This window comes from Benincasa hispida, chromosome 2 (genome assembly GCF_009727055.1).
Source record: "Benincasa hispida cultivar B227 chromosome 2, ASM972705v1, whole genome shotgun sequence".
Lineage (NCBI taxonomy): Eukaryota > Viridiplantae > Streptophyta > Magnoliopsida > Cucurbitales > Cucurbitaceae > Benincasa > Benincasa hispida.
Genome location: NC_052350.1, coordinates 43,799,658 through 43,818,410, shown reverse-complemented (window position 1 = coordinate 43,818,410; position 18,753 = coordinate 43,799,658). Strand labels below are relative to the sequence as shown.

Sequence of the window (18,753 nt, the reverse complement as noted above, 5' to 3'; positions counted from 1 at the left end):
ATATATATATTTTTACTATCTCAATAACAAAACGATGACAGACATTTAATAAGGGACATTTATCAATAAAAAGTAGGTGAAAAACCGACATTCAAGATGATGTTCAATGTCGGTTGTGAACCGAAACCGACATTGAAGATAATATTCAATGTTGATTGAAAACTGACATTTAAGATAATTGGTATTTAAATCTTGGTCATCTATAATGTTGATCTAAAATTGACAATAAAGACCTTTTATAATACGATCTTCGATGTTGGTTTTCAACCGACATTATACCTCTATAATGTCTATTTTAAACGACATTATAGTCCAGTTTTGTAGTAGTCATATAATTAATATAAAATTAATTATATGTGATATAATTAATATAATGTATATGATACATAATAATATAATGTTTAATTTGAGAGAAAATAAATATTTTAACATGATTCAAATATTAATTATATGAATGTGATTCATATAAATACTATATGTTAAATTTAATATGAATTTGATTCATATTAAATACTATAGGTTAAATGAGAGAATGTTGAATTATAAGTTATATTATCTATGATATGATATAAACTATAGCTTCTAAGTTATATTGGATATAACATATAATTTTAATATATTATATATAAACCACCACGTACCTTGTAAGCATCATGTGATACAAATTTTTGAGATATGGAAACCTCAATTTTAAAGCAAGCCTATGTGCATGAGAAAAGTCTAGCAGATAACAAATATGGCAAAAGATTAGTGGGCCAAAGGATTAATCAGGGACGAGAGAGAAGACGTGGAAGTAGAAGGAAAAAATAAAATGAAGAAATGAAGGGATATTCACAGAAATACAGAGGAGAGGCTATAAATAAGTAGAGGCAATGGCATAAGGTTAACTCCTTTTGGGCTAAAATCTAGCACTGCCCTCAAGCTAGGTCATAAATGTTAATTAAAAATTTAGACCCAGCTTGAATTTGTAATCTTCAAATGTTGGACTTTCCATTTTCATGTTTGAGCAACACATTTCTTTTCATTGGTGGGTAGGTTGCATGTTGACAACCATATTTCCATCATTTAACTTCTTCCTATAAAAGTCTATCTTAAAAATAAAAGAGTAGGGAAGAAAATAACACAGTTACGTGGAAACCATAGTACACGATAGACCACGATAGACACTGATTTTTATTATTCATTCTGATACACAAAGTACAAGAGAATAGGCCAAATAAATAGACTAGTGGGAAGCCCTAGGGTACACACAATTACTAAAATACCCCAGGGTTACAAGCTGTTTTTCGACACTCCTCCTCAAGTTGGGGCGTAAATATAAAAAAGGCCCAACTTGCTGACACAGTAATCAAAACTTTGTCTTAGTAACCCTTTTGTGAGCACATCTGCAACTTGCTGATTTGAGGGAACATAAGAGATGCATATACTTTCGTTGTCAAGTCTTTCCTTGATGAAGTGTCGGTCGATCTCAACATGTTTTATTCTTTCATGCTGAACAGGATTATTTGCAATACTTATTGTTGCCTTACTGTCACAAAACAGTTTCATTGGGAGCTCATTGTCTTGATGAAGATTTGACAACACTTTCATCAACCAGATTTCTTCACATATTCCTAAACTCATGGCCCGGTACTCAACTTCTGCACTACTTCTGGCCACAACTCCCTATTTCTTGCTCCTCCAGGTCACAAGATTACCTCAAACAAATGTGCAATACCCTGATGTTGATTTTCTATCAACAACAGACCTTGCCCAATCAGAATCAGTGTAGGCTTCAATGCAGCGTTTATTAGACTTCTTGAACATTAACCCCTTACCTGGTGTACCTTTCAGATATCGTAGGATGCGTTCAACGGCTGTCATGTGTTCTTCACAAGGAGCCTGCATAAACTGACTGATGACACTCACTGCATATGAAATATTAGGTCTTGTATGAGATAAGTATATCAATTTCCCAACTAACCGCTGATACCTCTCTTTATTGACCAGAACACTGTTACTAGTATTACTGAGTTTTGAATTATATTCAACTGGGGTGTCAGCAGGTTTGCACCCAGTCATTCCTGTTTCCGTTAGAAGATCAATCGTGTATTTCCGTTGGGACACTGAGATTCCATCCTTAGATCGGGCTACTTCCATTCCAAGAAAGTATCTTAACTTCTCAAGGTCTTTAATTTCAAACTCTTTGGCCATCTTTGCTTTGAGTTTCACAATTTCATCATCATCATCACTGGAGAGCACAATATCGTCAATGTACACAATGAGAACTGCTACCTTCCCTGAAGTTGACTTCTTTGTAAAAAGTGTGTGATATGAGTGCCCTTGGGTATACCCTTGTCCTTTGACAAAGGTGGCAAATCTGTCAAACCAGGCTCTTGGAGACTATTTCTACCCATATAGCGACTTTCTCAGTTGGCAGACTCGCTGTTTGAACTGATCTTCATATCCGGGAGGAGGATTCATGTAGACTTCCTCCTCAAGTTCTCCATTGAGAAAGGCATTCTTTACATCCAGTTGATGCAGAGGCCAATCTCTATTAACTGCAACTGATAACAATACTCGGATAGTATTGAGTTTAGCTACGGGAGAGAATGTCTTGGAGTAATCTACCCCAAAGGTTTGAGTAAACCCTTTGGCAACTAACCTGGCCTTGTATCGATCAACAGTCCCATCTGACTTGTACTTTATAGTGAAAACCCATTTGCACCCAACTGTCTTGTGCCCTTTAGGTAGGATCACCTGGTCCCACGTTCCATTTTTCTCCAAAGCTCTCATCTCCTCCATAACAGTAGCCTTCTAAACTTCAGTTCCCCTGTATGTTACTCAGTATTACCCCTGTATCTAAATTAGTGGTAAAGGCCCTAAATTCAGATGACAGGTTACTGTATGTCATGTAACTATGCATAGGGAACCTTGTACATGACTGAATACCTTTCCTCAGGGCTATTGGAAGATCAAGAGAAGCATCATACTCCTTTAATCTATCAGAATTTCCACTGTGATCACTAGTCTCCTCTTCCTGTTTCTCATCTTCAGAAATCACCACCTTTTCACCATTATCTCTAGTATCACTCACATTTTCTATAACTATGTTTGAATCGTCATTCACTGTCATCTTCCCATCTGCTATAGTGGTGCTGTCAGCACCTTTCTCTCCTTTTTCCTCTCTGCACTTGTTAGTCTCAGTACAAGTATCAATCTCATTAATTTCTGGAATATACGTACCTGATGTCGGGTTTGACTCATGGACCGGAGCTGGAGATGCAACAGGTGACGCTGCTTCCTTCCTGAGATTTTTCCTATAGTATGTTATCCATGGGACTTGATTGGTAGGAAGGATAGGACCGACATGTTCGAGAATAGGAGATGACTCCAAGGGAATTGTATATGTGGACTAGTTAGTCTCTTCACTAGAGGTCTCCCCCTGAAGATGGCTAACAGGGAAGAAGGGTTGATCTTCAAGGAAGGTGATATCCATGGAAACGAAATATTTTCGAGATGGATGGGTGGTAACATTTATACCCAAGCTGATGGAGAGGATACCCAACAAAGACGTATTTTCAAGTACGGGGGGTAAATTTCGTGCGGTTTGGACCATGGGAGTGAACAAAGGCAACACAGCCAAAAACTCGAAGTGGTACATCGGAAACTAAACGAGTCGTAGGGTAGGGCTCGGGAAGGCATTCGATTGATTAAGTGAGCAGCAGTAAGGATGGCATCACCCCATAGGTAAGATGGGAGTGAGGTGGATAACATTAAGGACCTGGCAACTTCCACCAATGACGATTTTTCCTCTCGGCTACCCCATTTTGTTGGGGAGTGTAGGCACACGAACTCTGGTGGATAATCCCTTTGGATGCAAAAGAAACTCCTGGAAGGGAGCGTTAAAAAATTCCCGCCATTGTCACTTCTCAAAATACAATCCTGGCATTAAACTGGGTTTCCACAGTGGCATAAAATTGTTGGAATTCAAATAACACCTCGGACTTATCAGTGAGAATAAAGACCCAAGTAAGCCAAGTGTGGTCGTCTATAAAGGTGACAAACCAATGTTTCCCTGTGGAGGTCGTGGTTGGTGAGGGGCCCCAAACATCACTGTGGACTAAGGTGAAGGGTTTGGATGGTTTATAGGGCTGGGAGTGGAAGGAGCACGACTCTGTTTGGCACGAATACACACTTCACACTTTAAAAGAAGACACATTAATATTGTGAAATAAATGTGGAAATAATAATTTCCATGTACTGAAAGTTTGGATGCCCTAAAGCGGTATGCATAAAAGAAAATCATTCTCAGAGTTAGAAAAATTTAAGGAGACAAGGCTAGTCCTATAATCATTCCTAGAGGAAGCATCATCAGTTAGGAAGTAGAGTCCCCTATCGTGTTGGGCAGTGCCAATTGTCGTCCCCGAGCTTAGATCTTGAAATAAAACAGAGTCAAGTGAAAAAACTGTCTGACAATTCAGATCTCTTGTAATCTTACTGATGGATAACAAATTATATGAAATTTTAGGAACATGCAAAACGTTCTGCAAAACCAAACCCTCAAACGGAGATAAATCCCCTTTTCCTGCAACAGGTGTGAACGACCCATCTGCAATCCTAATTTGTTCACACTAATAAGACCAAAAGACTGTATATTGCCTGACTGGGCAATGGTACTGATTCCAACCGTACTTAGGCAGGTCGTATTGTCAATTGAGGGAAACCCAAGCAGGATATTTGTAGTAGGTAAAATAGGGAAAGAATTTACTGGGTTTTCATCTGGGTATTGGGTCGAGCCACAACTGGTTGGAAACGGGGCAGCCACTAACGGCTGGAAGGAGATCGCCGGCTGGAGGGGGTCACTGGCTGAAGGTGGTCGTTGGCTTGTTGTTGGTTGAACGAACTAGGGCCAGGCGCGGACGGATCTACCGTGTTCGGCGCGACTCCTCATAGATCAGACAGATCTGGCGCAACCGGTGCGGCTGGCGGTGACCCACGGTTCGAATCGACTGAAAACATGTCTGTCCGTCTGTCGAAGACCCGTCTGGACTCACTCGTCTGGTGGTCATCTGGAATCGTCCGGTCGGGTTCGCGTTTGCTGGCGGAAGTAGACCAGTCGCGTTTGCGCTCGGCGTTCGCATTCGAGGAAGACCCTTGGAGGTCGATCTGACCTGAAGCGTACCGGTAGACTGGCGCGACTACGACTGGGGCGGATGTCTGTGACTGCGCGGCAAACTCCGACGGTGCGGAAGGCAGCACCTTGTAACCTGGACCAATCGGATCTGTCTGATGCGCCTGCTCCCACGGTCGGTGGCTCTCCGTTGACTGCTGTTGGACGGCCGAAAGTAACTCTGGCAAGGCTGCTTGAAAACACTCTTTTACAGCTGCTCGAATAGCTGTCTTCATGTCAAAAATCGAAGTTCCAATAGCAGAAGATGACTGTGCTTGATTTTCTCCTATAACGGCTAGGGTTTCGTCACGGGGCTCTGATACCATGTTAAAAATAAAAGAGTAGGGAAGAGAATAACAATACAGTTACGTAGAAACCCTAGTACAGGGAGAAAAACCACGATAGACACTGATTTTTATTATTCATTCTGATACACAAAGTACAAAAGAATAGGCCAAATAAATAGACTAGTGGGAAGTCTTAGGATACACACAATTACTAAAATACCCCTAGGGTTACAAGCTGTTTTTCGACCGTCTATGCTATTTTCATCCCATCCAAGCACTAGTATTTTCATGTGGAATCTATGCATTTTTAATGGATTTTTTTTTACATCTTTTACTTTTAGTTCTTAATTTCTTTTAACAGTTTCAGCTCCAATGTCCTTGTTCTTGGCTCATTCTTAAGATGCTTTATTCATTTTTTTCTTAAATTTCTATTTTATAATTTTTCTAATATTGCTTATTATCCCAATTTTCTTTGTGCAGGCTCCTCAAAAACACCAGAAGTATGTTTCTAGTGTTCTTGGCATTCCAATGTCCAAAGTAGTTTGCAAAACCAAACGAATTGGGGGTGGATTTGGGGGGAAGGAAACAAGGTCAGCTACATTTGCTGCGGCGGCATCAGTCCCCTCATTTTTGTTGAATCGGCCTGTGAAGATCACATTAGACAGGGACACAGACATGATGATTACAGGGCAGCGACATAGCTTTCTTGGAAAGTATAAGGTGTTCTTTTACACTCTGTTCAACTTTACTGTTGGGTTTTAATTTGATTTTGATCTTTACAAACTTGGGAAATAAGCACTTGAATGTGTTCAATATTGCTTGTAACATATAATTCGGAAGAAAAATCCCCCCTTTCCTGGATCATAAAACAGCCAGGCAATATGAAAAAGAGAGAGACATCCTCAATAACTGGTTCTGATACATAGATGAACATAAATACTTGGCAATGTCATTCTTTTTTCAAAATCTTTTACATATGAAAATCTTTTGGAATCACAGAGGGAGAAGACAGGGCCATTTTTTATCCTCATTGATTACTATGTTAGATCATGTCAAATAACCACTAAACAATATACTCAAAAGCTTAAGCTGATGCTACAAAAAATTTTAATTACTTTACACTCACCTCATTTGTGAGTTAAAAAATGAGCATGAAGCCAATGATTATCACTATTAGTTGAGGAGAACATGATGTAAGAGAAGTTTGAACTCATGACCGAACTTTGGTATCATATTATATCACTATTGAACCCAAAGCTTAAGCTGATGATTTGTGGTCAATTTAGTTTCTTGACAAACCAACTTATTGTTTCTGCTTTTGCAAGTATTCTTTTTTTGATTGAAATGTTATGAATGTATATAACGAAAGATTTAAACAACTGACCCAGGTTGGGTTCACAAATGAGGGAAAACTGATGGCTCTTGATTTGGAAATCTACAACAATGGTGGAAATTCATTAGATCTATCCCTTGCTATCCTTGAACGTGCCATGTTCCACTCGGATAATGTATATGAGATACCAAATGTGAGGATTCAGGGAAAGGTTTGTTTCACAAATTTTCCTAGTAATACTGCTTTCCGTGGATTTGGTGGTCCTCAAGGCATGCTTATTACGGAAAATTGGATTCAAAGAATTGCTGTTGAACTTAAGAAAAGCCCAGAAGAGATAAGGGTAAGTTCATAATGTTGATTGTTAGTGCTGTGGTATCTTGTTAATAATAGCAATAATTGTTCTCAATGTCGTTCTCTTGTCGCAGTGACCATTACTTTAGCATTCTATATTTCTGTAGGAAATCAATTTCCAAGGTGAAGGCTATATGCTTCACTATGGTCAGCAAGTTCAACACTCTACCCTGGGGCCACTATGGGATCAACTTAAGACATCTTGTGATTTCACTAATGCTCGTAAAGAAGTTGAGCAATTTAACAGCCAAAATCGGTGGCGGAAGCGTGGCGTAGCTATGGTTCCTACAAAGTTTGGCATATCATTTACATTAAAGCTAATGAACCAGGTGGGAAAAGACTTGCTGAAATAACCGTGCTATTATTTGGGTAATATTTCATCCATAAGAATTCTGACCTCATACATTTTAACGGCCATAGGCAGGTGCCCTGGTTCATGTCTATACTGATGGGACAGTTTTAGTTACACATGGAGGTGTTGAAATGGGGCAAGGATTGCATACAAAAGTTGCACAGGTTGCTGCTTCTGCCTTTAATATTCCTCTAAGTTCTGTCTTCATATCAGAGACAAGTACGGACAAGGTAATATGAGATTTATTTGTAATATTTATACCTTTTTCCTCCGATATTAAAACAATTTATACCATTTTAGAGGAAATTCAACTTGATTTCACTTCTACATAAATTATATTTTCCATAAGTTCACACAAGTTTTATTTGTAGAGATTATTTTCAATATTTTCTCCCAATCATTGAAAATTTATGTACAATATTTTATCGTAATTCTTACTCTTAAAAGATAGTAGAAATAAAATGTTTATCACTCTTTCCCATGGCTTTGATACTTCTCTCCATAATTGTTCCTCTCTGGAATTTTGGAATCACAGTTTTATACATGCTATTTCCTGGCATTAGAACCATTACAAAATGGACTCAATAAGGCAATAGTGGTTGGAACTCAGGTGAACCATAGAAATTATCTAGTAACGACTCTGGATTGTACAACATGGACAACATTGAAACCAAAATAGGACCACAATCCTTTGTTTTCTTGGGATGAATAACTAAAAACTAGGAGTTAGGACCATATTCTTATGCAACAAATAGTGGGGAAGGGATGGAAGTAGTCTGAGAGCTTGAGACTAAAGTTGAGTCGCTTTCTAAAACAATGTGAAAATTTGAAAAAATAGAAATGCACAACTAGATTGATTGAGTTGGTAAAAAATTCAAGGTGCAGAAGGTAGAAAGTAGTTATGGCATCAAGAGTGTGGGTGAAGCTCTCCTCACTTGACTAGACTGGTTGCAAGAGATCAAGGACATAGTAGAGTGTTAAATCACCGATTGACCCAAAATTTTAAGCTAAATAAAGATAAATTTAGTATTATATCCTCTTAACACTCACCCTCACTTGTGGACTTGAAATATTAGAGGATCCAAGAAGTAAAAACCAATATTAAATGGGAGGAAAGAACATTGCAGGAATTTTATTTAACACAGAGCATTGGGTAGTATTAATATCGGATCAATTTCATTCCTTGTTTAGTTGGAACAATCCTCAAATTTGAAGGATTCGTGGTCGATATCCATTAGGCATCAATGATTCATGGTCGATATCCATTAGGCATCAATGATGTGCAACAAAAGACAAATATAAAGAATGAACCATGAATACTTCTAATTCAAGAATCGTTCCACCAACAAGGAATGAAATTGCTCGATACTAAAATTTGAAACTTGTTGGAGGCTTGTAGAAGGATGAATCCTCCATTCTCTATTGGCAACTGAAAAAACCACAATTTTTAAAATCTCTTGGCAACCGAAATGCACTTCAAGAGCTTTTGAATATGTGTAAAGCTCTTCTGAGTCATACAGCAATGCATTTCTCTTGTGATCCTTGTTCTTGTTTGTAGCCTAACCTTCCACATTCATTCACTACCCACCCAACAATGTCAACAAGGATTACTTAAGAACTTTGTTCCATAAGCATCTTACGTGCCGTGTCGGCATTCCTTTAAAATCCACTTTTTGATATTTGGTCAGAGACTTCAAGCTAGTTGGGAAAATTATTGCTACTCTACCAACCTCACAAGTTCAAACCATGACAGTCATGGTTGAATGCCCATATCCACCATACAAAGGGATGTCATTTGAAAGGTGATGAAGTTCTATACAAGCAAGCATTGGCATGTACATTAGCCACCACATTCCTCACTACCAACTGAATAGGTGCCAGCATTTACTTTCCTGGGCTCTAAGTATTATGCTGGTCTCCATAGTACACAAGCACTTGCAAAATGTTCCATGGAGTATGGAACAATGCTCCAGTGGCATGGGCATCAAGGAACGAATTTAGAAGTTGATTTTCACTTTGCCTATTGAGAGATTTTGCCACTATTATGGTGTTTCCACAAAAGCTAACTCCAATATTAGATTGAATAATCCTCGCCATCCATTAAGAGGTGAATTCCTAATATACGAGTAGTCTACCATCCTCTCATTGGCAACCTAGAAATGTAAACTTCCAAAATTTCTAAGCAACCCATTCCCATTTGTTCTTCTAGAATTCCCAGCATGTGCAGACTGCAGAGCTCCCTTCGTAAGAAAATTTTCTTTTGCCTGGATCAGCATCTTTAATTGTACACTTAATCTTCCACGTTTGAACACTATTCAACACTTTTATTTGGAAACTTTGCTTAATAAGTCCCCTAATTCCCACCATTGGTGCACCTTGAAAATTTAATCGCAACATATTGCCACTTTTGTGATTATTTAGACTTGACCTTGCTCAATGTAGGTAGGTTTATAGGTTCTTGAACCACCTGGAACTCTATCTACCTTGTGTTGTCTCCTGTTTTAAACAATATTACTTCTTTGAAGTTTGTTACTATCATGCAAGTTTGTACTTCCTGCGATCAAATAGCATTTCAAAATATTTTGACTAGTTGAATCTTTTCTCCATTCTATTTTGAGATTTTTAAGCATTAGTTGACCTATATTACTTTTACATTGAAGCAAGTACGACCGGTATATTTCGATGGATGGTTTGTTTTATCCCCTTTTCTTTTGTGAAAACAGGTTCCAAATGCATCTCCTACTGCAGCTTCTGCCAGCTCTGATATGTATGGAGCTGCAGTTTTGGATGCATGTGAGCAAATCAAGGCGAGGATGGAACCTATTGCTTCCCAACATAATTTCAGCTCTTTCGCAGAGGTATTGTGTATGTTAAGGGTTTGGTGAAAAAGGAAAAAAGGACATGTTTGGTGATTGTTTTAGGTTTTCTGTTTTTTTATTTTTATTGAAAATAGAATTAAAAAAGTTTTTGGTATCGCTAATTATTTTTACATATAGATAAATATAAAATAGTCAAAATTATAATCTCACTTTTTTCTTAATTTCTTTATATATATCATATATTTTATAGGTCAAAATGATGAAATAAAAAATTGTTTATGTTTCAGAAACTTTGAAAACAGTAAAAAAGAAGCCATATATTTTTGTTTCCGCAAATTGTAAACAACTTTAAGATATTTCTTAAAATTCTTTTGGAGGACAGAATATTTCTTAAATTTATGAAGCAAAATATAAAATCGGTTATGACAAAAGATGTTTTTCTAAAAATGAAAACAAGAAAGAATAAAGGTAAAACAAAGCATTGCCGGAACAGTCTCTTAAGATTTTTCTGTTGAACACACCTATCCTACAAAATAGTTTACAATTGGATTCTGGCATCTAATTACAACTTGAAATGTTTGTACTGTGGTTTCAACGGTATCTTCAGATTAGAGAACAAGAAGTGTCTTTGTATGTTTAAAGCAGAAACTATTTTAATTCTTGGTGGGCGATCATTTGATAACAGTGTCTATTCATAGTCTCGATGCTTTAATTGTCAATTCTATGTAGCAGCTGGTCACGATATCTAATGGAGAACGGCTAATGTTCAGATAGCTCATGAAACCCATAAGTTAATATTTTAAACTTTCATAATATATGGACATATTGTTACTATTCATGTATATGTTTGTCAGATTTTGTCCTTTTACTCTAAATTCTCTACCCTGACTCCCTCGTTAATTGTTGAACCGTTAAAACCACTTGCAATTTCAGCTTCTCTGTATTCAGACATGCCTTGTGTATATTTGTTTACAATATGCATAAGTTAGGCTGTAACTTTCTATTGTATATAAGAAATTGAAAGAATGAGCAATTTCAACTTTCTTTTACAAATGTCATGGTGGTGTGTGAGCTTTGTAATACCTAAAACACATCCAAAAAATACCGGCTCCACTACAATAATCACATGGTGCAAGGCCTGGGAATCAAGTTGAAATAAGAAAATGCTAATCTGGAAAACAGTGCCGAATGCTTGTTTTAGATGGCACAATTCTTTTACTTGCAATTCTTTTTAATTTCCGGCTAGTCGTGGTTCTCTTTCCAATTTTTTATATCATATCATATGAAAGTCATCCATTATTTTCAGCTGGCATCTGCATGCTACGTGCAAAGGATCGATCTCTCTGCCCATGGTTTCTTTATCACACCTGAAATCGGGTTTGATTGGTCAACTGGAAAAGGAATTCCCTTCAGATATTTCACTTATGGTGCTGCATTTTCAGAAGTGGAAATTGATACATTAACTGGAGACTTTCACACTCGGTCAGCAAATGTTTTCCTAGATCTTGGACATTCTCTCAATCCAGCCATTGACGTTGGCCAGGTACTCCTTAATTTCCTTTTTGAGTGAAATATATATATAGTAGAAGGCTACCTTTTACTGAGAAAATGAAAACAAAAAATACAAGCGCATACGAGAAACAAAGCCTACAAATGAGAGCATCCTAGAGGAAGAGCCTCCAATCTAACAAAATGATACCTACCAAATAATTACAAAAGGAACTCATCACCGGAGCCGAAAGAAACATCATAATTTATAACGAACCAATATTCAAAAGAGTTCCTCTCTAACCCTCTAAAAATTCTATTGTTTCTCTCTCTCCAAATACCCCACAACAAAGCATAAACCCCAACTTTCCATTATCATTTCAGTGAAATCTTTTAGATGCATTCTTATGACGCCAATTTTCTCTCTTTCTAGGGGAGAATGCTAAGGCATATCCTTAATTACTTGGAAAAAGACAAAAGTTATTGACAAATTTTCGTTACTAGATAAGACATCTCAGGTTGATGGCACTAGGCCAATGCTGTTTGATACTAAGCAACCAACAGGGTAGACAGCAATCCAGTAGGAATTTCAGTAGTTCTTGTTCGATCCCATTTGACCCAAACCTTTTGATTTATTCTCATTGTTTTGGTAGAGAATTCTTTTGGTTGATATGGATTGTATCAAATAGCATTGTTGTTATTTTCTCTTGGTGCCTTGAGATTTTATTATTTAGTTTAAATACTCAAAAAATAAATATATTAGATGTCGTTGAACTTATGCATTGTCAAAATGACATATAATTAAGCACGTTTTGGTTCCTTTCATTTATACAACAGATTGAAGGAGCATTTGTACAAGGATTGGGTTGGGTAGCTCTAGAAGAATTGAAATGGGGAGATACAGCTCATAAATGGATTGCCCCTGGTACTCTGTATACTGCTGGACCTGGAAGTTACAAGATTCCATCTATTAATGATGTCCCTTTCAAATTTAATGTTTCTCTTTTGAAGGTATGCTAATTTATGTTCTTTCTTTCATTGTTTCTCATTGTCGTTATTAAATGTGAAAAATGTTTGCTTTTAAAAAGTTTGAAATAGCTATTCGGAAAGCCACCATAACTTAGGAAATATATTTTCTTCCGATTTCTGACATAATGTTAAAGTACTCTTGTGATATGATTACATCACAATGCCTAAGTAGGCATTGATCTAATAGATCGTTGTAACGAGTAGTAGGATCATAGTCTTTTACCATATTGCATGTGCAACAACACCAATTATGAGAAATCTACCAACTACACGTGGTGTGTGAATAATGAAAGTCGTGTACCATAGTCAGTAGCTAGATATGGATGAGGAGGTATCACATACATATGGTGAGCTACAATAGCTACAATAATGGTTAAAGAGCCTAACATAGCTAGGTTAAAAGATAATTGAGCATGCCATGACATTGAATTTTCTAACTTTTGATCGATACCAAGTTAAATTAAGCATAAGCCGCCTACTCACGCTTTTGGGTTCAGTAGTAATTTAACATGGTATCATAGCATGAGGATTTGTGTTCGAGCCCTTCTAGTATCATTTCTTTTTCAGTTACTACTGATTTCTACTTATTGAGTATTCTACCAACTTTTAACCTCACAAGATATAGGAAAGTGTTGAAATACTCTTAAAATATCAAATTTATTGTGACCCGTCATTTTAAACTAGGGTTCAATAGTTGTGATTTTTTATATTTTGATGTGATCTAAAGCTTTTATCGATTCATGAGATGCATTTGTTAATGGATACTAATTTCTCTGATTAATCGATAGGGTCACCCGAATGTTAAGGCGCTCCATTCATCAAAAGCAGTGGGAGAACCTCCATTCTTTTTGGCCTCGGCTGTCTTTTTTGCAATCAAAGATGCCATAATCGCCGCAAGGAAAGAGGCAGGGCATGACGATTGGTTTCCTCTTGATAATCCCGCTACACCGGAGCGAATCCGAATGGCTTGTTTGGATGAATTCACTACTCCATTTGCTGGTCCAAATTTCCGTCCCAAGCTTAGCATATAATGCAGTTTTATATTAATTTAGTGCTCATGTTGTAGGAAACCTTGCAAAATAATCATTTGTATGTGTATATTCATAACAAAACTTTGGAATAAAAGTGGGTTATAACTTATAAGCCAATTTTATCTTTTTTATCATTTCAAAATTTCATTCGGAATATAAACAAATCAATAGATGGTGCTTACTGCCCTGGGCATTGAAGCTGAGGATACCAATTCTCGTTGACTTGAGATTTAGCTTGTAGTAATGCTAAGTCATTAGCTTCAACGAGTTGAGTATATTGTCTTTTGTAGTTGAATATCTGTTGTGTTTCTTTCCCTTTTTCTTATAATAAAAGTTACACTAGAACTTCTTTGGAGTGATTTGTTTTGAAATGTAACAAATTTCTATCTATTCTTTTAAAAACTTAATTAAGGAAAATTGTATAGACCACCCCTGAACTTAGGGGTGGGTAGGAACTGACCAAAATCGGAGAATCAGACCGAATCGAACTCAATCGATTGGTTTGGTCTGATTTTTTTTTTTAAAAGAAACAACTATCGGTTTACTAAGTAGTCGAACAGACTGGTTTGGGTCGATCAACGGTTCTCTGTCTTGAAAAACTAGAGAACCGGATCGAATCGAGTCGACCCTATATATTAATATTTATTAAATATTATATTAAGTAAAAGTATTATTAAATATTAAGTAATACTAATTAGTCCATAAGCATCAGTCCAAGTCCAATCTTTTTGTCCAATTAAAAAGAACCATTGGCTATTAACCGAACCGGTTCAGGAATTGAAACTAATTGAAATCAGTTTTCATGGTTCTGTTTACTTGAGAACTGTGAACTTTGGTTCGATTCATTGTTCGGTCCAAAATCGAACCGAACCGTACACACCCCTACCTAAACTAAGGGATTGGTTGCAATCGCTCATAAACTTTCAATTCGAGCAATTATCCCTTTTCATTTTATTTCAAAGGGAGATATTCGGCAGTGAGGCCCTTGCCGACGAAGACTGAGGATCAGTTTCCTGTGAAGACTTGAACGAAGCTTTTAAGCTCGTCAGGTCGGACATGGATGAATTTGTTCCTGGAGCAAAAGGGCATTGGTGAATGAGTTCATTTTTGTCAGATGCGATTTTCCTATTGCAATTTTATGGTGGCCTGGTATTTTTTTCCACTAACTTCTTGAATGGAGGCCTTGCAGGTAATGGATTATACGGCTTAATAATCTTCCTCTCCACCCTTTTTTGTTTTTATGGGGAAAAAACCCTTAATTGCAGCCGAAGGAAAATTATTTTAGTTTCATTAAATGGAAAGAAAAGAGAGAACGAACATAGACTGATCCCGCTGTTCCTTTTCTTATAGAGCAAATGACAAGTTTGTCCTCCTTATCCACGTGTGATTATGTATAAATAAATATTAATTTAACCCTTTTAGAGGATGATTATAAAGATATATTTGGTAATTTCACGTTTAGAATTATTAAATAATTTTTTTTTATCCCTATTGTTTAGCACCACACGTAAAAGGAGGGAATATCTAATTTTTCTCCTATTTTTAGCATCAAATTTTAAAAATATAATAAAAAATATTTTTGTTTAAAGTAAAATTTAAAATTAGTAGGATATTTATATAAAGAAAAAACTAAAAGAGAGTTATCACGAAAATTTGAAAAAATATATATATTTAATTTAAATTTAAATTTAAAATTAAGAGATAAGCAAATCATTCAAATAAAAATTCGAAAAAAATATATATTTTTAATTCCTTCATAGAGTTTCGTTGTAATTTCGAGGTCATTATTCAATATCTTTTAGATTCAATGGATGTGTATTACACATTTTGTAATAATTTCCGGATGTTGTTGCCCTTTTATGTGATTAATATATTCGTATGTATCTACAATATTTATTTTCATTCATATAATATGTTATATATTACATATTGGTAGCACATACATACCATAATATATATTGAATTTAATATGTACTACAGATGTTTTGATATATATGACATACTAATTAGATATCACTTGCGCGTCAAAATTTATAGGATGATTATTTCAATGAAATGAACAATTACGTGAACTACAAATCAACAGAGATTGTCCTACATGAAAGAATGACATTTATTGAATTAGAACAATCAACAATTAGGAACTTCGATACTATACGCAATTTCGCACACTCGCAATTGTTTGCTTGAATAGGATTTATTTCTCCAAAAAGATGTTGATAAAATTCTGATGTGGTTACCAACAAGAGCATAGCTCAACTGACATAATGTTTTACTATCGACCTCGAAGTTTGAGGTTAGATTCTCCCACCCTACACTTTAATTACAATATTTTTCAAAAAAAAAAAAAATTCTAATCATTCTTATGGAGACATGTGAGTGGGAGTATATTATACAAAAAGTTTGTATAAAGACCGGACCACAAAATGTTAAGTCTCTCTTTATAACGTCGGAGCTTCAATATATGGACCGGAATCAAATTAATTTTGGTGTGATTTGAATTGTTCAAATTAATTAAACGGAATTAGTTGTATAAGATATAATTAAATAACGTATATTGATACGTTATATAATATAATGTATGTTGATACATTTCTATGAGAGAAATAAATATTTGAATATGGTTCAAATATTAATTATATAAATAAGATTCATATAAAAACTATATGTTAAAATTTAATATGAATATGATTCATATTAAATTTAAATATAATTTTATGAGAGAAACAAATATTTGAATATGATTCAAATATTAATTATAAGAAAATGGTTTATATAAAAACTATATGTTATAATTTAATGTGAATATGATTCATATTAAATTTATAAATAGTTTTATGAGAGAAATAAATATTTGGATATGTTTCAAATATTAATTATATGATTATGATTCATATAGGAACTATATGTTAAAATTAATATGAATATGATTCATATTACATTTATATATTTTATTGAGAGGTATTATAATTTGAATATGATTCAATTATTATTTATATGAATGTGATTCATATAAAAACTATAGGTTAAAATTAATATGAATTTGATTCATATTAATACCTTAGGTTATTTGAGAGAATAATAAACTATAGTTTATGTTATATGTAATATAATATTAACTATAGGTTATATGTTATATGTGACATAACATATAGTTTAAATATATATTAAATGGTTATATAATATATATACATATATACATACATACATATATATATATATATATTAATCTCAAATTTTTTAACTTGAATTTATTAAAAATAAAAGGGGAGGGAATTATAACTCTCGGGCCCCTTAATCTCTCCTTCTCTCATGCAAAAATTAGAAGAGAGAGAAAGTTCTCTCTCTCTGGTTTTCCTTCTCTCTGTGAATTTTTACAGAGAAAAAAAGCTCTCAATTATTTTCTCCTTCCCTCACGCTAAGATTGAGTGCAAGCCCACACCTCTGTACGGTTCTCATCCTTGAGAATAATGGAGAAGACCCCTTGGTGGTATCCATTTATGTTCATTGAGTTTGTGGACGCCGAGTTCGTGAGATCGGGAGAAGACGACTTCATTTGAAGAGGAATGTGAAGAATTGGTCTTCAAAGGTGAGTGATTTCTTAATCTCTTCCTCTCTATTTTAACACTACAGAAATCATGCTTAGGTTTATGTTTTTCCATGGTTTCCATCACTCTGAATTATGTTGTACGTTCTGTAAAACGAAATTTAGAGATTGATGCGTCTAATTACTTCCGTTGCGAGGAATTCCAATCCCTTCAAGTACTATTTTAGATAGTCCACAATATATATCATATATTACATAATTTATTTTACATATAATACAACTGTTCCAAAGAATATAACAATATCCATATGACCGTGCAGTATATGAATTAAGAGTACATATCATTTAATCGAATTCCTTAAATAGTTATACTACTGTACATAAATCACGGATTGATTCAATATGAATTATAAAACATATAGGTCAAAGTATATATCATAAAACTAATAGCCTAAATCACAAACTGTCTTTAAAGCCATATTTATATCACAGTATATATATCATAAAATAAATTAAGTAGTTAGAAATCCCACCAATAGAAATCACTCATTCACATCCCATATTTTTCAGATATCACACATTCACAACCCATGTTTTCATATTATATAGCATAAACATGTTGGGGTTGATGCCCTAAATCTCATAGGGTCCTGTAGTTTGTAAATATCTGTATGAACAAATGCTTGTGATGTAATAATATATGATATTTTCTTCACTCTTGTCTATGAAATATGAGATATTTTATTTGCATTTACCACAAACTAATAAACTAAGATCCTTGGTTATCGTTGTAACTTAAACATGTATATAGAGACATACAAGTGGATCATGCCTTAAGTGATAACTTAAATGGTCTGTAGTATATAGATAAAGGAGGAAAACCTTATCTTGGTGACACTACGGATATGACCCGCTTTGTAGATGTTACAAGTATTATAAAGTGCTACAGATGGTCTGATCCTGACATTCATATGGAGACATGCGAGCGGGGGTATCCTATACAAAGGAGTTTGTATAAAACCGGACCACGAAGTATTTAGTCTTGTTATATAATGTCGTTCATGACAGAGACTTTCATTTCACTAGGATAACTATAGGTAACATGACCTTAATCCTGAGTAGGTTGGGAACTCTGCCTATGAGGACGATCCTTTGATTTGCATAGGTACGAGTGGCAGATTTTCAACTCAAACCTATCACTTTGGGGATTAGTCTGATTGGGGAGTTGGGAACTCAGCTACACAAGATTAAATTCACTCATTCCCCAAAGCAGGGGTTAGTAGATAGATTGCTCCCTTAAAGGCTGATTTCGGGGCTTGAACGATGTGGCACCACACACCTTCTTATGGCCCAAGAGGTGTCCA

General features: G+C 35.4%; 1 protein-coding gene across 1 annotated transcript in view; it reads left to right on the top strand.

Annotated features, from left to right (window-relative positions):
• LOC120070770 (xanthine dehydrogenase 1-like) overlaps positions 1-13,976 on the top strand; it is a 21,498-nt gene extending 7,522 nt beyond the window's left edge. Inside the window, exons 7-14 of the mRNA XM_039022653.1 lie at positions 5,920-6,159; positions 6,828-7,112; positions 7,231-7,452; positions 7,544-7,705; positions 10,199-10,333; positions 11,601-11,837; positions 12,620-12,793; positions 13,600-13,976. Coding sequence (XP_038878581.1) covers positions 5,920-6,159; positions 6,828-7,112; positions 7,231-7,452; positions 7,544-7,705; positions 10,199-10,333; positions 11,601-11,837; positions 12,620-12,793; positions 13,600-13,842 — 1,698 coding nt within the window. The 3' untranslated portion in view covers positions 13,843-13,976. The remainder of the gene's footprint in view (positions 1-5,919; positions 6,160-6,827; positions 7,113-7,230; positions 7,453-7,543; positions 7,706-10,198; positions 10,334-11,600; positions 11,838-12,619; positions 12,794-13,599) is intronic.
• Positions 13,977-18,753: the final 4,777 nt, after the last annotated feature.